Below are 26,705 nucleotides of genomic sequence, written 5' to 3'. Positions count from 1 at the left end.
GAAGAAATCGCAAGGTAATGAGTAAGGAATTGACAGCAGATAAAATGCATTAACAAGGCTGGCTGAAAAAGAAAAGATAATTTTACACGTGAGAGTGCAAAGGCTAATGCAACCCACCATTTTATGCAAGTGTGCACACATACCCCTCAGCTATTAAATGATGGGAAATACTATAAAACAGTCATTTCGCTACAGTAGTATTAGCCAGTACCAAGAGAAAAGGTAAGAAGAAAATGGTCCAATTAATACCAAACTATTAGAATGTGAACCAATGAGCTGTGAGGTGCAGTGAGCATTCAAGGATTGTCCTTAATGGCTTGAACTTCAAATGCAATATCAGAATGGATATATGGCATTAAGGTGGTAGTGTTGCATGCCGTCTGCAATGTCTTATCATCTGTCCTTGTCCGCAGACAGACATTGAGGCCCTGATGAAATTAGGCAACTCCGTACTGGAATAAAAGTAAGGCAATTAATGGAAGCAATGCAGACTATGCAAGGACAAACAGAGAAATGAAATAGAAAGCAGGAAAAAACAACAACAAAAAAAGAACGTATCTAATTTGCTTTAACCATCCCTTGAATGACATTGCACCCAGAAAACAAAAGGCATGGTGCTCATGCCTTTTGTTTGTAGGCATTGTTGTCAAGTTTCTTCTTTTTTTTTTAAATTTTCCACTTTTTGAAAGCATCTCCCTTTCAATTTCTCTTCAAGATAGGCTGACATGGAAATTAATCAAATTACCATTTTAAAGAATGTATTATTAGTTTCTCAAAGTGATTTATTGCTTTAGAGTAAAACTCAGATTTTCCAGTAGAGCGGGGGTGTATGGGATTATATGGTTCACAACAATAATGTGCTTGTAAAATACTTTGGCAGTTAAATTAAAAAGAAAACAACTTTGAGACATAAAGAGTTTTAAGAACTGCTTTCTACTACCTTCCCCAACCCTCTTACCGGAGGTACTACTGCTGCCTCGGTCGGAGCTGTTGTAGGAGCCTCCAGTGTGGCTGTCATGGGTCTGGTTGTAGGGGATGGTGGCTGGCATAGGGCTGTCACCTCCTCTATAACGGTCTGATGGTGGAGAGAATGGAGTGTATGGTTAGTGTGGCCCCAGAGAGACATCTTGCCAACTCAAAGACTTTCAAACAAATCAACCACATCGTAATGAACAAGGAAATGAAGGACAGCAATGTATCAGTAGTACAAAACCACTGCACAATGGAAAGTATGTATACATTGAGCACAGTGTTACACATGGCAAGAGGCATGCAGTCCGTGTTTTATAATTTTCAGGTGAATATATGAGCACATGCGGCATCTGCACAAAAATCTCAAAACTATCACACCAGATGTGGTTCCTTTCTGCAGGTACAACAAGGTGATGATAGCTTTGTTCAAAGCATCTAAAGATCCAATAGTTATCTTTGTCTTTTCTTTTGAAATCTGACACCAAAGATAAACCCTCACACCTGCCTTCATCACAAAAAGACAACCCAGATACTGTTCAATGACAGCAATTCAGGCCCTGGCCCACATTTAGCGGCAAAGATTGTACATGATTGCATGGAGGGTGATGAGGGGTTACATGGATGACATACAGACAGGCAGAAAGTGTGATGACGCCTATGTTGACTGAAAAGGAGCGAGACAGAACCAAGGAGAATATGAGCATGAAACTCTTCTACAGGCTTCCACAGTGAGGCTGAAAGAGTCGGAGAGTAGAGAACAGAGGGGGAAAATCAAGGGGATGAAGATCATGGCTCGGAGATGACCCCTTTAACCAAGGCTGCTGGGTATTCCGCACACTCACCCTTGTTCAGCTTGTTTTGCTCCATGATGTTGTACTGCAGCTGGGAGCCCATTTCCTGTTTCTGCTGCTGGATAGAGGTGGGCTTCCAGCAGTGTTTTTCATTCACCTCCCCTCCAACCCCGAGTCCTCCTCCACTCCCTCCAGTTCCTCTGTCTGAGTTCATGTTGTTGCCCATGATGGAGGACTGGATGAGCTGGGTGGTGGCGTACGGTGTCGGCTGGCCCCCTGGACCCACAAAGCGGCCTTCTTTCAAGTTTGGGCTGTTGAAGGTCTTCATCTCATTGATCTTGTTGGACAAGTCTACATCTCCATAGACTCCTGACTCTGGCACAATGAGGTTGGTCTGCTTGTTTTCCATCTGGTTGTTATAATTGGCGATGCAGTCGGCTGGAGAACATGAGGAGGGTATTTAATCAATCTTGTCTACTGCTGATCAGCTTAGCTGTAGTATGCCAGTTCGGCGAAAGCTTTTAAACAATAGGGCATCATTTGATCTACTGCAGAGCTGAAAGAATTTATTTGAGAAAAGCGAAAGACATTTACAGATTATTTTCAAGCTTTTGAAAGATCAGTATGCCCACCAGGGAGACATTTCTATTTCCATTTAAAGTCTCAGTTTTGTTTGCCAAATGATGATCTACTTTAGGTGAGTGACACTGGTGGTATTACACCTTTCTCACTCAGCCTCTTCTCAGTCACACCCATGACTCAATGTGGGTGTCATCTCTGTTCTGTTCCATCTGACGGTTGGAGCGTCTTTGCTCATTGAGAGGGACAGAGAGACACGTCTGTATCAAAGACCAGGAATGAGGCATGCAGTAAAAGCACAGCTCTACTGACAGATCCAATTTTCCCTGGCTCATAAAATATTCAAATCCTCCAGCAGATCTGAGAGCCAGCCTTGCGGTAAATACCAAGGACGGCCATAGGTGCATGCTGCTCGTGCCATGCGTCTCACATTTCAACAGCACGGAACAGCTCGACACTTCAAAGGTTGATCTGTGAAAGCGCCCCTATGGCTGAGATAAAGGGACATTAACTCCTGTTTCTTTGCTCTGACACCTAGTCAGTGATCCTCTTAATGTTCACAGAGTTTAGGTTTGGCACACACACAAAGCATGCGTCTGGCAAGCTCCTTAGTGTCATACAACTGGGTGTCATGCGAAGAGTGAGGTCTGCCTTTAGCCTGTTATTGCCTGTTAAACATCTCACACCACTGTTACGGTAGAGTTAAATGCTTCAACCTCAGAACGGTGATTAGCACAAAGAAAAAACTAAACTTGATGACTATAAAGACTACAAAATGAATTATTAATCCTCACTGGGAAAGGTTTGAAGTAAGTGAAACTACTGCATGGCTGGATGGATATTAGGCCAAACATCTGCAAAGGAATTACGGGCTGCTCTTAAAGGCATCGTCCCAAGGTGGATAATTTAGAACATAAACATTTCATTGCAGTTCAAGTTTCTGAGGATACGGCTGTTTAAGACCACGGTCACAACTCAAGATTAATAACATGAAGTCTTGTGTCATCCAGGCTAAAGCTTTTGGCCACAAGTTTTACTTTGCTCTCGTGTGTGTGTTTATGGTATTAGTATATAAGATTTTGAGGCCAAAATTGCTCCCTTTTGTTGACAACTGTACTAGTGCTGAATAAACTAAAAGGCCACCTGGTGGTGTTCTGTAAATCCCTTTCCCTTTTTTCTTCTCCATCTAACCTACTTTACGTTATCTCATTCATGCTCTCTACCTCCGCTCATACATTTCAGTGTATGTTTTAGCATTTACGTATTCTTCATCACTCCTTTCTCCCCCCTTCCACCTGGTGTTCCAGGTGCACCTTTCCCCCTCTATCACTCTCCCTTCCTTTGCTTCTAGCCATCGTCTGCAGTCCAGCCTTGACCTCTTTGCCCGCTGCACATTTCTTAAATAACTGAGCACTTAGGGGAAATTACATTACCGGCTATAACAACAGTATGGAAATCAGCAGAGCAATTCGATTAGCAACAGAGTAGGGCCATAAGCCCTTCTCAGTATGCTCCTTTTATTTCCTTCGTAAAACAGCTCTACTTTAACCTCAGATAAATAAAACACACAGCCTCTCTTAATCCTAATATTTCTTCAGGTTTTACTTGTGGAGACCTACAGAAAGGAGAGAGATACACAGAACAACTCTCCAGGGAGCTAACCCAGATATATGATAGTACTTCCTTTTGCACTGCAGATTCCCCCAGCTCCTACATTTCTTATCTCTACAGTTATTTTGTCAAGGACTACATCATTGCGTTTGAGAGGAGTGTTTATTTTGGTGGTTGCCTTGGTATGGAAGTGTTGACACTACGTACCTGGGCGGCTGTATGTTGCCAAGTTGCTGTCGCTGTTGCCATTGCCTGCAGTGCAGCAGTTGATGCTGCAGTCATTGTGGTTGGAGCAGGAGTTGGGCCATGTGTCAGCCAGCCAAGGCTGAGTGGCAGATTCCCCAATGTTCAGCAAACCAGGCCTGTTATAAAAAAATAAAAAAAGGTGGGGGGAATGAACCAAATGGTTAACAATAGTAAGAATCTAAGCCAACATTCATTCATTTAGCGCCAATTCATAACAGAAGTTATCACCAAGTTATCACTGCACTTGTACAAGATCACTTGTTCAACAGGATTCTACAGTACAACCTGACCTCACACCAACAACTGAGTGTTAAAAAAGCTGAGAATACATAGCCTCCTCTTGCTCATGAAATGAATCAATCTAGCATACAAAGAGAATGCAGGCTACTTTACCAGAGCATACATTGTTTCAGTATTCAAATCTGCACAGAACAACTCCCAGTTTGCATATCCCAACACTGAATTAGCATTGAATTGCGTTTCCTCATGCCCTCTCAAATGGCTCATTTCTTGGATTCATTTTGGGTAATGAACACATTTGTCTTGTACAGCCAAATACAATCTCACAATAGCTCCTCAATCACCCTGGCAGTTGTGTGTTGATATTGAATGGCCATTGTCTTTGTGCAGAACTAACACAGCCATGCTCCATATGTGATTCAATCATAGAACTGGATAATGTAATGAATATGGATTCACTGCTGATTGCTCCAAGCTAACTATTCATTAACACATGAACAGCACACAAATGTACACTTACAGTCAGTATTGTGTACATTCTGTACTCTAAGTAAAGAGAGGGCAACAACTGAATACATATTATGCTTTTTTTGTTGTTGTCTGCGTACTACATTTTTATCATTTCCCAGCTGTATGAAGACATGCCCAATGGCATCCAGTGGATATACAAATGAGTGTTAGCAAGTTGATGGAGTGTTTACCAAGCTTAATTCTGTACAGTTTCACTGTTTGGGCACAATGCACCATTCCATAACATCAAGAGGTGTGTCGTTACTGTTTTATGTGTGCGAGTATTTCCATTAATATTTTGGGGTGAAGCTATGGCACAGCCTTGTGGTTGGATGTGGCTCTCCACCATATAGAATGAGGATGGGCTTCTGGCAGACTACATGGGGCTTTGTTCCTGTTATCATAACATAGTTAGTGCACCTCCTTACCCCTCCTCGGTCGCTCGCTGCTGCTTAAGAAAGTCACAGCACTCCCCCTAGTGTTAGTTGTAGAAAAGTACACTTGCCCAACACTACTCATCTATTCGGGGGGTTGAACATCCATGCAATAGGATGCTAAACCCATGTTATTTAAATCTAATAATTTTTCAATTTTCCCCAAATGTGTTTAATATTTAAAATATCATACAAACTTTCTAAAAACAATAAACCAACCCTTACCTTCCAGCGCTGCTTACACCTTCTCCGCCTCTCTGATATGCCACTGAAAAGAGAGAAAATAATGAGTTTCCTACATGATTTCACCACTGTTACTACTGTCTTCTGGGGTGGTGATGGTGCAGTGGATAAGACACACGCCTTTGGTGTCAGAGACCCAGGTTCAGTTCTCACTGTGACCCATCCACCATTGTGTCCCCGAGCAAGACACTTAACCCATCGTTGTTCCAGAGGTGTGCAAACTCCAACATGTATAGCAATTGTAAGTTGCTTTAGATAAAAGCATCAGCTAAATGAATAAATCTAAATGTAATGTCTTCACATCATCATCTTTACAATTGTCATACAAAGTCAACACAAAATTATTTATTTCACAGTTTTGCGAGCCATGATGACAGTGTGTCTGTGCTTGTATCAGTTCAAGTGAACATGTGAATGAATGTGTGTGGCATAATTTTGGCTGAGTCACGCACACAGCAACAGGAGCAGGAGGAGGATATGTAAGAGGCTTATAGAGAACAGAGATGCAGAGCTCTTTGGTTTTCTGGCTCGGGTTCAGTGTGTTTGAAGCTCCGCATGCTGCAAGTTGGGCTCTTTCAAGGAGTTCTAAGCTGCTGGTGTGTGAAGGAGAGATAAACTTCCAACTTTAATTACAATCTCTACCCTGAGAGGAGAGACGGTGGAAGAAGGGTAGGTAGGGCCTTAGACATGTCAACTCCGTGTCTCTTTTTCAAAACAGGAAGTGTGGTTTTGGCCACTGCATGTAGCCAGAGGGGCTCTTAGAGTAGCTCTCTCTAATCCAAACGAAAGTATCACAATCTGGTTCTAGATTTAAATCAGCATAATGCACTGTAACACGTTGGTTTTACACTGGGTACCACGGCAAGAATGGTCTTCTTAAAGAGACAGAAACCTAACCACACAGGCAAGGAGTGTGTTTCACCTGAAGGATTTCTAGCAGATCATGAAACAAGCTTGCAATTGCAAAATGATTCTACCTGATTGCAAGCCTCAAGGCAGACAGAAACAACACTGCTACTGTTTAGATATGACATCTGCACAGACAGGAGCAGCCAGTGTAACCACAAACACATACTTTATAGTACTGCCTCTCCTCACTCTCCTCTCATTTTTACTTCCTCTCACCCATTCATTGCAAAATGGCCATTGTACTAAGCACTGCCATCACCCCTTATACACCTCTAGGGAACAAAGAATGTAAGACGGATGAAAGTCCACAAATGAAAGAAAATGGGGAGAGTACTGTAAATACAAACTCACAGGGAGAGCTTTTCTTTTATCTATTTTGCGCTGTGTCACTTAAATTCACAGATAACCTCCTTAGCTCCTCTGCCGCTTGCCTATCTAATTGGTGTGTTGGAGTGCTGGTGGTGTGTCATTCTCTTAAATCCCAGCTGAGTTTGCCAGCAGCCCTTTGATCAAGTTACCACTAGTTTTCACAGATCCCCAGTATTGTGGCCTGCTTCTCTTGAAGCATAATGTTCTGACACGACCCAAACATGTAGTGGAACATGTATTTCTTCATGGATCTTTAAACTGTGCCAGTGATTGGCGCCTTCTATTGGTACACAGTGAGTTTCCCTCGCTGACTTCTCTACAGTCAATTGCTGTCATCTCTTAGGATTGTGGCTTTTCTGGCTATAAAAGAAAGTGTTTCACAAATATAGTGGCAAGTGGTGCTCATGTACTGTACGGTGGAGGAGTGAAAATTAAAAGAAAAAATCTGAGTACTTACCTGTTGGTGTGAAAGTAAAGGATGGCACTGTTGAGACAGAACAAAAAAAAATATTGCATTAATGTTCATAATTATTGTGGAATATTTTCTATCCTTCATCACCACATAATTTCTGTTAAAGTACACAAATCCACATAAAGTATCTTAGCCTGTATTCACACCCTACTCTCTATCCCCTAGTCTTTGATGCCTGCAGACATCCCTGGACCCCAACTGGGGGAAAGTGAGTGTTGAGCCAGCTGTTGGTTCAAATCCTGGCCCAGACTGTCAAGCCTGCTGGGTGGGGGTCACACACTAGGGAGATATCTATTGCTATCTCTAATACTCATATCATCACCCACACAGCTCAATTACTCACACTTGGCGTGGAAGGGGCCCTTGTGCAAAACATCAACCTACTGTACCAGACAGATTTAGATTCTGTAATGGCTGGTGTTGTCTGTGGGTATCTTCTATAAAATGTTATTTGTTGTTGCTGTATTTGAAGAATTGAAGTTGATGCAATGTTGCTCCATGCTGGTTTCCATCCAGTGCACTGACTTAAATACATGGATTCTAGACATGCTGTCTGCCTTCAACCTACAGTTTAAGCATATGAGAGGGACATCAAAGAAGATAGATATTTGTGTTGTCATATTTTCATTTCCTCAAACAATTAATCCATACAGTACCTGTGCAAACAAATATCCTCTAAATGCCACAATCACCTTATCATGTTTGAATCTCTTGATTCTCAAGATATGAGCGGTTGGAGGCTTTTATCTGTTTGATGAATTCCTTTGAAGAGGAGACAGGGTAACATTCGGTAGGCAAAACAGTCAAAACAAATGTAAATGTGATGATGAAATGCATAAATCAGGTTTCTATTCTGACACAAGAACTGTCCCAGACATTTCAGTCCCAGGATAGATGAAGCTGCAACTGAGCTATGACTCTTTAAGAAATTATTTGGTTGCTGCAATCTCAGTGTTCTTTTGCTGATTTGTTTGAATTATTTCAGTTACAATTTTTTTTGGAGGATTTCTGCAGCATGGCAGAATACAATTTGTACTGCACATTTTTTGAGTTTACAAATTCAAATATGTTATCTATTAGAGGCAACACTAGCATACACTGTAGCACACAGATGCACACATACACAAGTCTCAATTCAACCTATTTCACTCTGAGTGCAGATTGTTGCTTCATGTGGTTGCAATTATTCTCTATTCAAAACATTCTTGGTTACCGGTTCCTACAAAGACTGTGGGCTGTTGTGGTCTGGGTGTATGAGGAGGTGAAGGAAGAGCATGTCTGCCAACTGAAGAGTCGTAGATCATTACTGCACTCAAAGTCTACAAAGTTATTATTCTGTATGAACATAAAATATAAAAACCTTGGTTTATAAGTTGCTATGATTAAAAAACTTAGAATTATTTAATTTTGTGGAAGAGGCTGTTTACTTGGACAGTCACACTTCTAATCATTATAGAACACATAGGTAAGTGTGAAAGACAACAGAGCTTTAGGAAAAGCCTAGCTGATGTGTGTCTCACTTTCACATGACTCACAGTTCCCACTATTGGCACGACTGCAGTGGATTCAGAACATAGATAGCCTGTGTTTTCTATCTGACAGCCACAGATTAGCAACAGGCAGTCAGTCTATTGTCTGTGTGTGTCTCTAGGTTGAAGGGTGGATCTCCTCTAACCCTTGCAATCAGCTCTAAACCTGAGCCCAGTGGTGGCGACGGCGCAGGTAGAGCTCACAGGCAGCAGCTGCACAGCCCAAGGCCACGCATTAAGCCAGCCCACACATAAATGAGACTCAGAAAGAAAGGCTAATAGCTGTCTTTATACTCTAACTATTGTGGGCAGAGGCTGGGCATGTCATGAACCCTGTCACTTTGACTCAAGTCAGGTAATAACCAATTGGGTTATGCTGTGGCTACTCCAAAGATTGAAATGTAGCCCAAACACAGGCAGGTATTCAACAATTCTCACCTCCCTCATATCTAAATGCCCCTCTCTAAAAGAAAAGCAAGAGTACTTTAGGCATGTGAAAATGTCAGTATGTCCTTGATAAAGGGGGATTATGGCATGACATTCTCTCTTTCCCAGCAAAGTCAGAAGGGAGTTGCTAAAAGGGGAGTTGTTGGACCTCAACTTGTACTTTACAGAAAACACTCTTCACACACCCTTGCAGAATCAGTGTGACAGAAGTATGAAAGAGAAATAAAGACATCTTCATGCAGCACTCTCAGTGGGGGCTCACTACACATCTACTCTCCAGTAGAGTACTTTCAGTTAGATGTCACCTAGAGCACTCTACAAAGACATCTTTCAGAGATGTGAGGTAGGTTGGCAGCATTTGGAACGAAGAAGGTGGAGGGGACTGTCTTGAAACAGAAATAAACACTGGTTCACACTAATAAATAGTGCACTGCATTTTCTCACTGAGTTTTGTAAGTGAGAAAACCTTCAGACTTCAAACCAGCACTTCAAATAACAAATTCAAGTTGATATTCCAGGTAGTGTTAAAAAAATGTGTACTGATGCACTCATGTACTGACCCTTCCGTATGCCTGCATAGCTGGTGGAGAGGCCATTCCTCTTCTTTCGGTGTCTGTACAACCAGATGCTGAAGACCATGAGGATGATCCAGCAAGCAGCTCCTATGCCTGCTATAAAGGCCGGCTGCTTCACCACATCTGAGATCTGCTGGGACAGGGGGTTCTCCTGGCTCTCAGTCTCTGTCATGCGCCCAGATGCATCTGAGGATGGGGATTTTAGGGAATGATTAGAGATGAAGATAAGATAGCAGGATTAGAAAGGATAAAGGTACATTTGTGGTGCAAATTTGGATAGCAGGCATCTAATAAAGGCAGTGAGAAACACGAAAACAAGAGAAGAGGAAAAGAAATATTTAAAGTCTAAAACTTGAATCAAGGGGAAATAGGGAAAATACATTTAAAATAAATGGAGTCAGCACAGTACATAAATATGAACATTCCTCTTCCGCCCGGTGCACAAAAAGATTCTTCATCTCAGCAGGTGTGTATGAGGAAATGGAGTCGTTTCTCTGTATTATTCAAAAGGCTTTCATCACAAATCCCAGTCAACAATGGCAGGTGAGCAGACAAAAGCAACGAAAGATATTCAAACTGAGTCTGTGCACCACACAAGCCTGATGGAACCGGATAGGAAAACACAGAGAGGCATCATTTACACTGAGCAGGGGCGGTTTTATAATCATATAAATAAATCCAATGAGATCATGCCCAAATACAGACACCACGGTAATTAGCAAACTGAGGCACATCTGTGAAAAGCTGAGGTGTGAATGCCTTGAAGCTGTTTCTACTGTGAAATGCACTGTAAAGGCACCGTCTGTATGACTGCTTACAACAACCAGCTCTCAGCCTGTTTTTCTCATCTGTCTATTCTCTCTGTGCTTCTCCCTCATGCGTGATACATGAAAGACTTCTCCGAGTTGTCCCACCCCCCTGCCATTCTGAAATTTCTTCATGTTCGGGTTACTTTGTCTTCATCTCTTTTTCTCAAGTCTTTCATGTTGTAGCCACTCTCTCATTCTCTACCAACTTTCTAAGCCAGAGGCAAAAAACACTTCCCCAGTGAAACTAGCTCCCTGCCATTACCCCTCCATATCCTTCTATCTGTCTAAGTCTCAGTCACTGAGTCTATGTCTCCTTCCGATGGTTGTCTTCTCACTTCTCTGTCTTCTCAATTTGTGGATCTGTCTGGCCGAGCGAACAGAGCATGCCAATGTGACTAAGCAGCCCACAAGGGACTGTACAGGTATCTATGCTGGGATGACGCATACAAGCTCAGAGTGTGACAAATGCATTTGGGTGAAGCGCTGGTCCCCAAGGCACATTGTTCCACTCTAGTGTTGGAACATGGCAACAATCACCACAGGAACTCTTCAAGGGAGAGAAATTGTATCAGTCACAGCCGATGCTTCTTCATGCCCATCCCAGCCCACTCAATCACACATTTAAAACCAGATGGAGTTCTCTCTCTTACGCTGCCTCATCCTGCTATTCATGTGTTTTCCATCCCTCTCCTGAGTAGGCCAGCTCAGAGCTTTGGGGAATAAAAAACTGACAAAACATCTCAAAATATCAGTCCATCTAGACTAAAAAGGACAAAAAACAAGAAATAAATTATAACAACTAGCCCCAATACATTCAGCACTGTTTCTTAGCATTAATAACATGTCATGCCTGAGCCCAGAGTGCAGGATTCATTATTGTCTAGAACACATTGCATCCTTGACTGAAGAGCGGAGCAGGGTGGGGCAGCCAGCTCGACAGCTCTGCCACACAGGAATTTAATGTGCCAGTGTTGAGCACACTGCCAGCTAGTGTAGCTAAAAGACATTTCAGAGTGCACAGAAACTGTAAAAGTCCCTGTCATTCAAATTCATCATACTCTTCCGTGGACAGTGTGATAATGTTTGTATAACAGTAATCACTTCAGTTACAGTTTTTAAGGATCACTTTTGATGATGAAAGGAAAAACAGGGAGAAGCTTGAACATGTCCGTCACTCCAAAGATAGGAATTACATAATTGTCTGTTTACTTGGCAGAAATTCATATTACTGAAAAGCTCTTGATTTGAGATGTCTGAATTAATGCCATAATTATTTGTCAGATGATTGGGTTTCATTCTGTGTGCAAGGATTGCCAGAGGACAAACACATTGAAATTGAGAAAATGTATCGGTTAGGAGAAAAACAAAATAACTATATGACCTCCTCTTAGAGAGAACTAAAGGTTGTTTCTACCCACCAAGCTGGAAGAAGGCGATATCGCTCTTGACCCCGGGACCCGCCCCGGTGCTGGCTGCTACCTCCACGCTGTAGCGGATCCCTGGGGCCAGACTGGGAATCAGCACGGATAAGGTTGAGCCGTCAACTGTACGGTTGATGTGGTACCTACTCTCATTCCCCAAGCACCAAATCTGCCATAACAGAAACAAAGTAGAGATTGAGGCAATGTTATGATGGCTTTGTGACAACATTCAGTTTGGTAGCTGCCACCAATCTGTGTTGTTATAATTGGTTGGTGCTGCTATTGCAACATTTTTGCTCACCGTGGGTATTGTGTTACATCTCTGAGGTAGGGAAACATTTTACAGCATGGCTTTATGTTTTACAAGCTGTACTCAACACACGGTCAGTATTAGCTGAGGTAGCCATAACACGTCTCAGTGTAGCCTTAAGCCCATGAAAACCAAATGGGGATCAGCAATAACCCCCATAACCCAATTTCAGCAGAAGCTAAGTGCTGTCATTCCCAGGAAGGAGAGCAGTCTTGAAGGCTGACTCAAACCAGGGTCACAAAGAGGAGTACACATTCACCTCAGCATGAGGCTTGGAGACCTCCACATCCTGAACCCCAGACATTCTCATTTATTTACTCCCACACCAGTTAACCAGGTTAACATACACACATCACTGGGTGTGTACTATACATGTGTGTGTGTTTGCACTCCTGTGATGGAACTACAAAGTCCTGAAATTTTCTGTGTATCTTAAAAATTGCTGTGAGTTGAAGTGCCACTAGGGACTGGGCTCGGTAATGAGCAGGGAACGCTCTCAAGCTGGACTTAAAAACCATGAAATTACTCTAAAGCCTATCACCAGAAAACATTTACCTGGAAAATTAACAGTGGCTTAACTTTTTACTTGCTCTCCCTCATCTCCACTTCCGCCACTAACCTATTTTCCCTGTGACACAAAAAGGCTTTCCAATTAAAATACAGGACTTCCACAGCATAATGCATGAGAGGACAGCGCTGTCTAAAATGAGGCCATTACAAAAAGAGCATACATTATCATGTAAGGAGGAGGAAAGGGGGACTTGGAGAGAGGTGCTATAGGTTGAGGGATGCATTAGCACAGCCCCACAACAAAGACATGACTGGAATTATACTGTATACTCATTACCTGCCTTTACATGGATATCATGGAGTATAGTTAAGTTTTGTGTAGATTGTGCTCTTTAAATGTTATTAATGTTGTTTATTAGTTATTTAAATTTGTATTTGTCATGGAAAATGCCATGGAAGGCCAAATAATAATATCTACACTAAACACACAATGATCTGTGATCACCAGTTAAGGCCTAGCTACTATTACAGGGAAAAAGAAACCTACCAATAAGTATGACATAAATTGCTCATCACTACTATTCACCTTTGGATCACAATATGTGTGAGTCTACCATCTCCACCAGATGGCACTGTTTCACAACAGTTTCCACCATCAGTTTTGACTCCTTTCCTCTCCTGAGCTCTGACGAGTGTACAAAGGTGTGCCTCAACCAGGAATTCATTACCTTTCTATGTCTGTGCATAGTCTCTTTCTCTGTTATCTGCTCTGTCTGCATCCTTATTTGTGTCACCTTTGTGTGTCTATGCAATACTAGTCCCACTTGCCCAGACCAGAGGTAGCTGCTAGTTTTTTTTTTTTTTTTTTTTTGTTACCTTGTACTCCTGGACCACCCCGTTCTGCTCCTCTTCTGGAGGGGGTTGCCAGGAGACCACGATGGCGGTCCCATTGTCCCCACTCTCCGCCACTGTAACCTCACGAGGAGGGGCACTGGGGGCTGAGGAGGGTAGACAAAAGAGAGAGAAAAAAAAATACACCTTCATACATGAGGCAGATTTTTTTTCATAACTGCATGTACTCTCTCCCTGTCTCCCCTCATCCCATTTAGCTGTCAGAATTTGTCCTTTATCTCTGCGTGAGACTAAAGCTGAGATAAGAACAAAGGACTAATAATCAAAATTCCAATGCTTTTATCTGAAAAGGGAGTTTGTTTAATGCAAGTGCTTTTGTGGGTAAATAAAAGCAAATAACTGTTTACTCAAAACAGACAGGGAGTTATGATGGTGTGGTGTATGGCGTGTGTCAACGCCAACCTGTGGTCCAACGGTAATTAAACTAAAATAATTATGAATGTAACATAAAAGACGTAATCACAGCGGGAGTGAATTTTATAAAAACAGCCATTACTCTGCTTACGGGAGAACAAACATTATGTTTAGAGCTCAGAAAACAATTATCAACAAAATTGGGAACAAAGGAGAATCCAGCAGAAAAAGATCAAAACACTCCCACACATACAACACACACACACACACACACACACACTCTCTAGTAAACACTCACTCAGCACTCACATTTCTCTCAACTGTTTTCTACAGATTACAATTTGCAGTTGGGTCTCAACCAAACCTCATAAGACTGCCACAACCACACCCTATGAGAAGTATTAGTACAACACTTGCGCTGGAGTTTTGTATATGGGTTTCCATAGGGCCTTTTAAAGAGCTGAACATCCACCCTAGCATGCTTGAATACACCGCATTTGAACATAACATAATCCTACCCTCACTGCCTGCTGTGAACAGCTGTTGTATGCTCTCACACATGCAAGCTGTGCATATAAAATTGTGTAAACATGAAAACATGCGTGCACACATGCGAGTAGACCTGCACACATTCACATCCCCCCACCTTCCTCCAGCGTCTTGCCAATTTTGACATCACTGTCTGTTCCCTGGAATTCATTGAAGAAGGGGCGGACTTTGAATTCATATGTCACTCCCTTCCGAAGCTGCGGCACAACAGCGCTGTCCTCTCCAGGGGTGCGCACCTCGAACACAGCCCATTCGGTCCTCTGTGGTCCCTCCGGTGAAGGCCTGTACATCACCTTGTAGCCCTGGATGTACTGTGACTGCTGCTCCACCTAGTGAATGGCACAGGATCACAGACAAAGACATCAGCTTGACTTGATTAGCTGCTTCACAGTGGAAAATGATACAGCAATGTAATAGATTGTAGCGTCACTGGACAGCGACAGATTCGTGAAACTGATACACCAGGCGCTGCATAAAATGAGGTGCTAACTCTTCACATCACCCCTCAGTTTATCCCTCGACATCTACGTCTCTCTTTTTGACTGTCTATGCGCCATTTGGAACAGCATTGATTTGTGCAAACCGCAGTATGAGGTCATTGGCAAGAGGTTCCTCTAAGTCTGGAGCTGGTTAAATAGGACCAGGCTCCCAGAACAGCCTGTCTCATCCTGTCCTGCTCTCCAGTGTACTGACTAGCTGCTAAAGTCAAGAGGTGAATAGTGGAACTTTATACGGAGTACCAGAAGGTAAACTGCATCTGATGTAGCTAAATAAAGACAATAAATGTAATTGAGGGGAGTTGTCTGTTAGTTTAATCTAAGGACAACTGATGTTGCTTTGTGATCGAGCATGGTTGGAGAAAATAATAACCGCCAACCACTATGCTAATACCCCTACGAGTCCCTGTGGAAGGCAAGCAGCACTGGCTTGTAAAGATTTTAGTGATTTCTTTATCCCTCCTCTGTAAAAAATGCTGCCGGCTCAGGTGGTCTTCATTAGCCTGAAAACTGTGCAACCATTTACCACAACACAAAGGAAAATGTAAAACCAAGAAACTCCACATTGGGAATAGATTTAACCCCCAGAAAACAAGGAAACTGTGGCACTTAACTGTAATGTCAGTCTCCTTCATGTCATATGTTTTTCTGGAACATTCCAAGTAGACAGGGTAACTGGGCAGTAATGTTTTAAATCAGTCTTGACATGTCAGTATCCTTTTCACGTTTCCTCAGTCCCATTCATCACTCACTATGGCACTTCATAATACCTGGGAATGTAGCGGTGGCCTTATGTCAAAAGGCAAAACAGGGACTGTTCTTCCCCTTCATTGAGTCATCCCACAGCGTAATATCTACTGTATAAGCTGGCCAGCCATAATGTTTAGTTGCATTGTCTCATAATCTAAAAAAAAAATACACTGACTTGATCAATTGCAGGTGAAAATAAGTACTTCATATTCAGCTTGTACCAGCAAAGAAACACCAACATAAGCTCCCACAACTACTTCTACTTCTTCCTCTGCTACCTATCCGTTTTAACATCTGTAAGCCATTTCCACTTAAGAGCATGAGTTGGCCGCCTCGTCCTTCTCACTTGTATTATTTTAACAGCCGTCAAGTGTTTTCAATCTGAGAGGGCACAGACTGGCACGCCACACATTGCTATAAGGAACTACATGGCCAGCAGAAGGCTGGGCCCTGTAGTTTGTCTTCTGGGCGGTTGAGTGGTCCACTCTGGGCAAAGCTGCAGAATTTTGGTCTCCGGCCAGTTGCCCAGTTCAGGCTCATTCCAGATGGACACTAAGAACACTTGGACAGTGTTCCAGGCTACACTCTGCAGTGTCCTTCCTCTGCAGGGTGCTAGGACGTTAGCACATTAGCTCGGCTGAGTGGCCTGACAAATTGACCGCAGCCATATCACTAAACTAACCGTGGAGCTTTGGTGACCAGCTATACCAATGATCCATATGACAATCTGTAGCTGGCTGCAGCTGTCTTAAGAAAAAGAAGTGACAATAGTGCATTCATGGAGAAAATTATACTCACTGTCCACTGCACCCTGACAGATGAGGAGGAGAGAATGGTGGGGTTGTGCAGGTGGATAACCACTTCTCCCAACTCCCTTTGGATCTGACGATGGTCCACACCCTGACTAGTGGGAGGGATATCTAGTACGCAGAAGCACAGACATAAAAAATGAATTATTCTGTAAATTTCAGAAAAATCTAAACACTGCTGTACTGTATATCAAATCAGTAAGAAGGCAGTTCTCACCTTGTGTTTTCACAGCATCAGTGATAGGACTGGGATCACTTAACCCATAGGCATTGGCTGCCCGTACTAAGAAGAGGTAGACTGCGCTGGGCTTCAAGCCCTTCAGTACAAATGACTCAGTTTTCACATGCTCTGCCAAGGTCTGCCAGCTGCTCCCTGATGCATGACTGTGGACACACAACAGAGAGAATAAAGGTTTAAATAGCTTTATTAAAGCCATGCAATTATTTTGTTTACTGATCGACAAGCTGATTAGTTTTACCTGAATGCCTCTATTATATAGGATGTGGGTGTGGCTCCAGCATTAAGGTTAGGTTTCCATGAAAGGGTGACAGAGGTGCGGGTAACGTCAGTGACCTCAGGTTTGGAAGGGGCACTGGGGATCAGGTTTGGGTCAGTAGGTCTGTTTGGCTGAACTGGGACTCCAAACTCTTAATGTAGAAAAGACAGAAGGAAAGAAAATGGCTAGAATGTAGTATTGCCATTTCCCAGTAAGCAAATATATGCTAAACAACAATATTACCTCTCCTTTAACTTGTTCCTTCACAAAGCAGAATAAGAATATTAAAATATATAAAGATATTAAAAAATACACTAAACCTCACTATTGGTTTGGCTTACCATGGACTTCTAAGTAGGCTTTCCATGAGGCCTCTCCGCTGGGTGTGGAGGCGATGCAGGTGTAGGTGCCAGTGTCACCAAGCTGGAGAAGAAGAGGTGTAGATATTTTGTTATATGGAAATTATTTAAATGTTTGCCACAGTTTCCTGAACTAGTAGTAGTTTCTTTCCCTCTCTCCCTCTTCCTATCTCTCCCCCACAATCACTGCTCTGCTTATTGATATTCTGGTGAAGGCTGTAGCAGGCAGCTGTCATTGCCTGATAATCTCAGTATCGTCTCTTTCATAGCAGAAACTGGGGGAAAGCAGCTGGAAAGGCCAAGTGGCAGACCATTTCTAGTCAAATGGAAAAGATTTTCACAGGATCATTGACTAATTGGAGACCATTTTCTCTCTCCGCCCCCCTCCTCCAGAGAACCAAACATGGAAGCGACTGCTCTATGCAACAGATGTAGTGACAATCTTAACTGAGGATATATGGTTAAACCCTAGTTCTATGCTTTTTGATATAAATTTGTTGAAGAAAGTGGGGTTATTTGACATTTTAGAGTCCATTATGCATTAGTGAACTATGGTGTAGTGTTTGTAGTTTTGTTATATTTTAGTTCAGGAACTAAAACTACCAAGGTTTGTTTGTTTGTTATTTCAATGGCAAATGTAATCTGCATTGCATGTGCCAGATTTTCATACAACATGCAGTAGTTCATGAGAAAACAGAGCTGAAAAAAAAACACTCTGGATACAAAATTCAGGTCCATATCCAATACTTTTGTGAGAGAACACAAAATTATTGGACCTGCACCTGGATTTTGTATCCAGATCTAAAATAAATCATAAGGTTTTTTTTGGCTCATGGTCAAAATTTCTTCCAAATTAAATCTATTTAGTTTTTTTTCATATTCTGCTAGCTAACAGGCAAATAAACAAAACACAAAACATAACCCTGTTGACAAAGGTATGTGCCATATTTTTACACCAATGCATTTTTAAAGATGTCTACTCTGTCAACCCCAGTCAAAGGTAGGTAAGACAAATAATTCTGTTGTGGTTTGTTGGTGATGCATAGTACGCTAAAGGCTACTGTGTTGGTGTGTAAGCAAAATAAAGAGCGAAAAAGAGAAAGAGATGAATTGCTTGAATAACTGAGTGTGAACATATCCTGCCAAGGCCCCCGAGGTGTGTATTTTTTTGTCTGGCAGATAAGAAAATGTAGAAAAACTCAATAACACTCATGCAACCACATTTATAAACTAAATTACCTCACGCATCAAAAACATCTTCATTAAAATATTGTCAGGGAGAAATGACAAGTTCATTAATGTAAAGTGCCTGCGGAGTTTACTCAGCTACAGCAGGAGAGGGGTTCAGACACATCCCCTCCTGCCTGCCTTGCACTGGCGGCCCAATCACACCGCAATCTTGTCACCACAAGACATGCCAGCATTCATCAGAACACCGCAAACTGACGTGAACTCTGACTCCGTGACGCCTCCATCTGGAAGACACGTCAGCACCCTCTCCTTGTCTCTCCCTAAGAGTGTGTTCAGCATCACACGGCTTGCCATCACACACACACACACACATACGCGCACACGCAAAATTACACACAAAACCCACTGTGCATGCTGATGGACAGGAACTACAGACTGTTCGACTTCACAGACTCCATTTCAAACCCGCGACAACTGACTGACAGCCCACTGAGGTTTGGCTGCTGGCAGGGAACACATGCTTTATTTACCAACCAGCAGGGTGTTGCCCAGCACATTATGGATGTGATATGGACAACTTTGAAGTGTATTTGAATGGATTTAGACATTAAAGGCAGACTAATAGAAAATCATGATTAAAAACAAAATTTTGCATCTGTATAAACATAGAAATGCAAGGTAAGCTTATCCATTCTTAGAGAAATTACAAACTCCAAATGCCACAGAATACTGCAGTTGTGTTTTACATTTTTCCTTGCTTTATGTAAAAAAGGGATCTGAGCATTTTTATACATGTGCGCAGGTGTTACCTTTGCATAGCGTATCTGCAATGCGCCCGTGTCCAGCTGTTTGACCCTGGAGTCATGTGTGGACACCAAGACGCCATCCTTCCTCCACAAGATGGTGGGGATGGGGTTCCCTGATGCCACACAGTTGAGTACCACTGTACCGTCCACAGCTACTGTCTGATTGGTTGGGCCCTGTCGGATAACTGGTGGTGGGCGGTCTGACACAACTGTGGAAGGAGCAGAATGAGCAATTATGTGGAGAGATGGAAGAAGAAAAACTGTGAAGATGTGCAGGGACAGAAGGAACAGCTGATTCTGACAATTATATCCATCATGTATTAGAAAACACACAAAAAGCAGGGAATGGTGAGCATCTGACAAACAGCATGCAGTCATGTAAGCATGTGAAAACTGCAAGGATGGTGGGAAGGGATTTAGATCCACTTTTAAGAACTGGAAACAATTTTCTAATCATTCAGCAGCAGGAGTCGAACTTAGCCAAATAAAAGCAGCGTAATTAAAATGAAACAGCCTAAGATACTTCAGTCTTTTTGCTGCAGCTCTACCAGACGCCTGGCACAACCAATATGAACACTCGCGGCCAACAATCTCCTAGCCCATCCCCCAGCCATAAAACACAAAACAAGGGAGAAAAAGCTTAAAAAACATCTAGCCAGTACAGACTCTGTTACTAGCACAAGGACATTTAAACTCCTCCTCCCTCCTTTCCAGCCTGTGAACCCTGGATGTACAACCAGTAGACACAGACAACAAAGACAGAGAGAGAAAGCATGTATTTGACAGAAAAAGGATTAGAAGAAAGAGAAAGAGAAAGAGAAAGGTTATAATGTAGAGAAAATAGGGGAAGAGGAGGTAAAGGGAGAAGATGTAACAGAGACTTTAATTACGTGAACCCGAAAATCCTTTAATTTTATTTTGTGGTTCATCATGGTCCTGCTGCCTGCCTCCCTCTGATTATTATTATCATTCATAGCCCTATTGATGACCATTGCTGTCAGCCCCGCTGATTTACTAGTGCGTTACATTCAGTGAGGGGCAATCAAATTAATACCTAACACAGTGTAAAGGCAACACATAATGATGAATATATGTGTGCACAGATCCTCAGAACCATGCTGCGGTGTAATCTCTGGTCCGCTTTGTCTTTGCTTTTGTGCCAGAGATGGTGCAATTACTAAAACATTGTCAGCATGACCTGTAATTACCAGATCTGCCTGCGGAGAAGTGGTGGCCTCCGAGTGGCCTGCTCACTTTAATAACTGTTATTATTATCCAGAGAGCATGACAGAATAGGAGAAAGAAGAGGAGAGAGAGATGGAGCATACCATTGTAGGCCTAAAATGAAGAAGGGCATTTGGTAAATGAAGGGATGAATCTAGGTGTGTCGTGGACAAAAATAATAGCTGCCCAGATCTCTGTGGGAATGGTGAAAATGAAGCCAAGGTTAGTCCACCAGGCTGACAGGGGATTGGCTAGCAGAGTAATTAAAGGACCCAATCCAGACCTCACCACACAGCCACAGTCTTCCAATGGTAGACAGCAGCAAGCCAGCCATGGAATACCATAGGAGACATTAGCCAGTGTGAAGCCAGCAAAGCCAAATACTGAGCCATGGTCTGGGTGCACAGGCACCAGTGAGTCTCTATCTCTGACAGGAACACATTCAACAGGCCAGACCAAACCTCGCAAACCTCAATTTGGATATTAATATGCTCTACAGCATGACCACAGCATTTCAGATGGACAGCATTATCCTCATGAGCCAAAGATCATCTGAAATCCCAATATTTATCCACTCAAGTTTTCTTTCAGTGTTTCTCTAATTCCCTCTGAGGCTTAGCTGTATGCAGAAACTATGTTTAAAGGACGGTTGCTTACCATCAGTAACCTCTAGTAGTGCCTTGGTGATGACACTGCCAGCAATGTTGAGGGCCTGGCAGCTGTAGTATCCCATGTCTGCGCGTTCAGCATCAGTGATGGTTAAGTCCCCAGTCTGAGATACAGAAAATCGGCTGGAGGGTTGGGGAGGTTGATAGGAGAAGAGCAGGTTCTGTGGGGAATGAAAACAGATCTCATACAGTCAGACTTTTATTAACAGCTATTTGGCTATAAGTTAGTAGAATATTTCACTCTGAAATTGCACAGGCATGCAAGCATCTTTCTTAAGATATTTGCTATCAAGTGAGCTATGTCAATAAAAACTGATCTTTGGATGAGTATGCTAGTATGGTCACTAAATGGATAAAGAGTGTTTTGAAATGAAACTCTTTATTGTAGTTTATTTTGTTTACCTGACTGCCTTCCCGCTGCCAGAAAATGGCTGGCTGTGGGTTTCCAGTGGCCTCACACTGGAAGGTGACAGTTCTGCCAACCCCAACCACCTGGTTCCTTGGTTTCACCACAAATGCCGGGGGCACTGGAGGACAGCCATGACAATGGTTAGCCATTGAATAGACAAACACGCCATAGTATATTTTTATAGTATAATATATAAATATTAAAGTTACATGTGTTCTAGGTTATTTGAACGAAAGACAGAAGAATTTTGAATATTGCTATAGGGCCTGCATTCAAATCTGTTCTTAAGGATCCAGGCTCTCTTTCAAAACTTTGCACGGTATGTGCACACCAGATTAAACAGTACGCTGATCAAATTCAAAATGCAGGCATATTATAGATGTAATGAATAGAAAAAAACAAGGGTTACTCCCATGCCACCTCATTTGCATGGGCAAGGGCATGGACCATTAAAATTTACATGGAAATGGGGAATAAATTTGAGCCATCTGTCCCTGCTGACACCCTCCAATAGCGCAGGCCTCAACCAGGATGCAGTATCCATGCATCTTAATGACAAATTCCATCTCAGACTAAGTGTGGTGTCATAGCCCAATGTCATCCACCCAGCTCTACAGTGACACTAGACCTTGCTGGTCTAATAGGCCATCTATGTGAGGAGACACACTCTGAACGTAGCGAGAGAGCTGCTAGTTTACACCTTCACTTCAAAAGGACTTCAGATATGTCCTCAAATATCTGCTAACATTTTAATTATTTTTATACAGATGTTGTGTTATACATAAAGTAAAGCAATCTGGAAGCTGTCGTTTGAAATAAAGACATAATCTATCCATGAATAAGATGGGGTGCTTGGTAATGCATAAAAGGCAAAAATAATAGAATGAAATGATGCGGCTTTACCTTGGGAGGCCCAAGCTGAGCATATTTTTACCCATTAATATCCTTTTGTCACTGTTGCCCATGGCAACAGAAACATGAGTGCTGATTGGAGGGTGGAGAAGTGATGGGAGGAGGATGGAGGGGGGATGTGACAGCTTCCTGTCTCTGTCAGGACGGTGAATAGGTGACGGGTGACATTTCAACTTACCAGACACGACTAAAAAGGAAACAAAAACACAACAACAAAAATCCAAAGATGAATAAATAAATAATAAACAGCATGATCTAAAGAGGACAGATAAGGGAAATAACAATGTGATGTCCATGGGTACAAATAATCATGTTATTATTATTCAATGAACAAAAGACATGTCATCTTTGATTCAAACCCTAGGGACCACATGATACACACAGAAAAGAAAAATTACCATGAGATGTCAGGAAAGCATTTAAATGCACACACATATTGTAACGTGTACCTTTTTGAAACACAAGACAGATATTTTATGCTTAGGAACATACTGCTAAGTTTATTTTTCCTCTCATTATAGGTGTTGTGTGAAGGTGATCGTCCCTGTACCCTTAATGAGGTTTAGAGCACCCCGAGGAGCAGCCAGATCACAGTCCTTCAAACACAGCCTTGCAAATGTCGGCCCGGTTCATAAAACCACAAGGTGAATGTTAACTGTCACTGTTTGGCCATAAATCTCCCCCAGCCAATCACTCACCTTATCTAATCTGTCTGCTTCAACGGCTCCCACGGAAACATAAACGCTGTCCGTCAGAGTAATGACTAACCCCTCCCTCCTCCCCCTGCTGGCCTTTAAAATGCAGATAAGACTTACATCAAACACTCCCAGAAGAAGACGCTCATCACTATCCATGTGTGAGAGGCTCTAGATACACAATCATGAGAACATACACGCCCACAAATACACAATCCCCCCTAAAACACCTACACACATCCATTCATGTGTGTCTAAGCCCTTAATTAGGTAACTCTACCTCTCCCATGCTGCTGTGATCACAGTTGTGGACCTGGAGGGAGAGGTGAGCCTTAAATCTGACCGGGTAACTTTGTCCTGGGCTTTCCGCTAGCTTACAGCACAGAGGGGAATCTCTATCAATAAGCTGATCAGAGTGGCTGAAAAAACACACTGAGCTTTGTGGCCTCCAGCCCAATAGGAGGCAGGCTATTTACCAAAGACCACAGCAGAGATATTAATGGGGATTTGAGCAGTGCTGCTGTTCAGTGGGCCTGACATCAACAAAAGAGCAGGACTACATGCAGAGGATTTAGCATGATTAATCGTAGCTCCCTAATAGCAATAGGAGGTCTGCAGCATGCTTTAAATGTTTTTTCCCTCTCTGAGAGTTTGTATACTGTATGTCAACATTGTGAGAAAGTAAGAAAAACCCAATGATGGTCTTTTTGACATTTGATGTCAAATGGCAGCCAACCAGGTTTTGGTATTTATCATCACTGTAATAGCACACATCCTGCTGACAAGGAAGTTCCTCTCATTCACTCTCTTGGCACCAGTTGCAGTCTCCTTCCAGACCCTTTACATGGGTTATTGGCAACGCTGCTCTGGGGACAACCATTCCATTCAAGACCTTTCTATACATAAATTACTGCTAACGGCAAACTTAACAAGTCGAGAACTAATAACACACTGATTTTCTGAATTCAGTCCAATACAGTCTGAAACAATGTATTTACATTCCTATGGTCTAGTCTACTGGTGAGGTTTAATTTACAACATGCAGAATAAACATTATCTAACCACAGCACACCCAGATCAAAATGACTTTGTGTGATTCGTAAATCTTTAAAAACACACACTGACATATGTATGCACCTAATAGCTGAACAGCCCATCTCACTACTACATTCTCATGTGGCTTAGATTAATGATTTTACGATGAAACTATATGGCTGGTGACTTGGCCAATTATGCGTTTCTTTCATCAATCAATGAAATATTTTACTTGACATATTTATAAGTGAGAAGGAGGTGTAGTAGACTGACAAACGCATGTAAGACAATAATTTACTTATTAAGTTCGTTAACGAGAGTAGAGCACATTGAAAGAAAAATAGCCCAAGGCACCACTTCCATAATGTCAACATTGTTCACTGACAATCTGACCATGGAAAGTGTGAAAATCCCCCTCTGTCCACACAGAGCTAGATTCTTTTCATAAACTGCCCAGCTCTTAAAAGTGAACTGCTTTGTAGAACACAGTCTTCAATAATGTGTGTTGCTATATTTTTTAAAATCATCTGCAAATGCCATATTGGAATGATAGGCAAACTCAATGAGAATGCAGAGAATGACTTTGATATTTTTAAAAAAATCTAAATTTAATTCAATTGGTTTTATCATTCATTTACACATCACAGATTTAGCAGAAAATTTGGTTCATATTACATATATATATATATTTACATTAAATCCACTTCTGCCTTAAATATCGGATTACCCATTTTGTGGTGTAGTTCCCTCTGCCAGTAGCTCACTACCACTGAAATTGTATTATTCAGCTGCTCAGTTATTGTTATTCAGTGGTTCAGAAATTGTGCCATACTTTGACTCTTGATGTAGGGCAACAGCATTGCCCACTAAACCCACAGATTAAACTCCTGCCCCCCACATTACTGTTGTCTTCACTACTACAGCGACAGCTTACTACCTATACATCGTTTCTGCTACTTTGGCCTGTTTAGACCTAAAATTACCCGGCTTTTCTTTCCTTTCCTATGCCCACATCTGTAATTACAAGCATGTCATTTCCGGGCGTGGGACTGTGGCATGCTTGTCTTTAATTAGCTGGACTACTCAGTGCCCACAGCCTCCCTGGCCTCCTCATGTGAAGGTCTGGATGAAGCTCAGGGATCTGAAGAGTAGATGGAAATGGTTCTAGTAACTTTGAAAGCTTGGAGGTTCAGGCATCAGTCCAATCTAATCATGAGAGTAGAACAAGGATGTTTTGCCTTTCACTTGATCTTGCACTCTAAGAAAGCATCAACATTGGTCCTCTAAATCTATGGCAGAGGTTATTCTTTGCTGAAGTGTAATCAATTTAAGTGCTTTAACTTCAGTTTTCATGCCTTTCTAACTTATAACTGGGGGTGAAAGGTATAATTTAAGTACTGCCTTGCTTCTGCATGCAGAATGGATGCAACATGGATTTGGTCTGAGTTTAACACATTTAATTTTTACTGAAAACAAGGGCGGTTTTAGCATTTCAAATATGATTCTAAGCCAGAAGAACAGCTTATTGAACCAGAGCATCAATGCCGTTTCCTTTCATTAAAGTAAGATTTCATTAGGGAGAGGGAAAGGCAAGAAAAGGCAATAAGAGAAGTAGATATATTGACGGGTATATTGTCAGGTGTGCCTAATCTTGCTCTTCAAACTAATCTAAACAACGGTTGCTGTCTTGTGGAGAAAATTAAGAAATAATTGCAAAGGGTAGCCATGTGAAGATGAAGTATCTGTGTTTGCGGGTGGGGGTTGGCAGAGGAATATAATTGCCTTGTCTCTTTATATCTCTGCTGTTGTCTGCTGAGAGTGACATTAATATGACTGACCTCACCACAGAAACCTCTCTATCCTCTCCTCTATCCTCTTTACCACATTCGCCCCCAGCCCCGATTCCCAACCCGTTCTGCGTCAGTAGTGAGCTGCCACTAAGACCAACATACTCACTGTCCTTCCATCCAATCCCCATCTACCTGGCACTGAGCCTCCTTTTCCTTCCCTTCCTTCTTCTCTCACCCGACTTCCAACATTCCCATTAGTTTGGCGTTAAAT

At 42.2% G+C, this 26,705-nt stretch overlaps 1 protein-coding gene across 3 annotated transcripts in view; it reads right to left on the bottom strand.

The window, feature by feature from the left end:
* Positions 1–26,705, bottom strand: part of robo1 (roundabout, axon guidance receptor, homolog 1 (Drosophila)) — a 200,482-nt gene that overhangs the window by 7,368 nt on the left and 166,409 nt on the right. For 2 of the 3 annotated variants that reach the window (XM_038692245.1, XM_038692246.1), the window contains exons 7-23: positions 23,093–23,101; positions 21,996–22,120; positions 21,583–21,754; positions 19,705–19,910; positions 17,687–17,768; positions 17,328–17,496; positions 17,066–17,232; positions 16,838–16,959; positions 14,890–15,121; positions 13,854–13,975; positions 12,155–12,326; positions 9,913–10,113; positions 7,362–7,388; positions 5,609–5,651; positions 4,161–4,315; positions 1,815–2,201; positions 959–1,075 (exon numbers count right to left, since the gene is read on the bottom strand). In XM_038692245.1, the coding sequence (XP_038548173.1) occupies positions 959–1,075; positions 1,815–2,201; positions 4,161–4,315; positions 5,609–5,651; positions 7,362–7,388; positions 9,913–10,113; positions 12,155–12,326; positions 13,854–13,975; positions 14,890–15,121; positions 16,838–16,959; positions 17,066–17,232; positions 17,328–17,496; positions 17,687–17,768; positions 19,705–19,910; positions 21,583–21,754; positions 21,996–22,120; positions 23,093–23,101 (2,508 nt within the window). The remainder of the gene's footprint in view (positions 1–958; positions 1,076–1,814; positions 2,202–4,160; positions 4,316–5,608; positions 5,652–7,361; positions 7,389–9,912; positions 10,114–12,154; positions 12,327–13,853; positions 13,976–14,889; positions 15,122–16,837; positions 16,960–17,065; positions 17,233–17,327; positions 17,497–17,686; positions 17,769–19,704; positions 19,911–21,582; positions 21,755–21,995; positions 22,121–23,092; positions 23,102–26,705) is intronic. The other variant, XM_038692247.1, reaches the window with a different exon arrangement.

This window comes from Micropterus salmoides, unplaced genomic scaffold (genome assembly GCF_014851395.1).
Source record: "Micropterus salmoides isolate LMB-PRFRI ecotype aquatic unplaced genomic scaffold, ASM1485139v1 Ms_hic_scaffold_3, whole genome shotgun sequence".
In the NCBI taxonomy this organism is placed as follows: Eukaryota; Metazoa; Chordata; class Actinopteri; order Centrarchiformes; family Centrarchidae; genus Micropterus; species Micropterus salmoides.
This window is presented reverse-complemented; position numbering and strand designations above follow the sequence as displayed.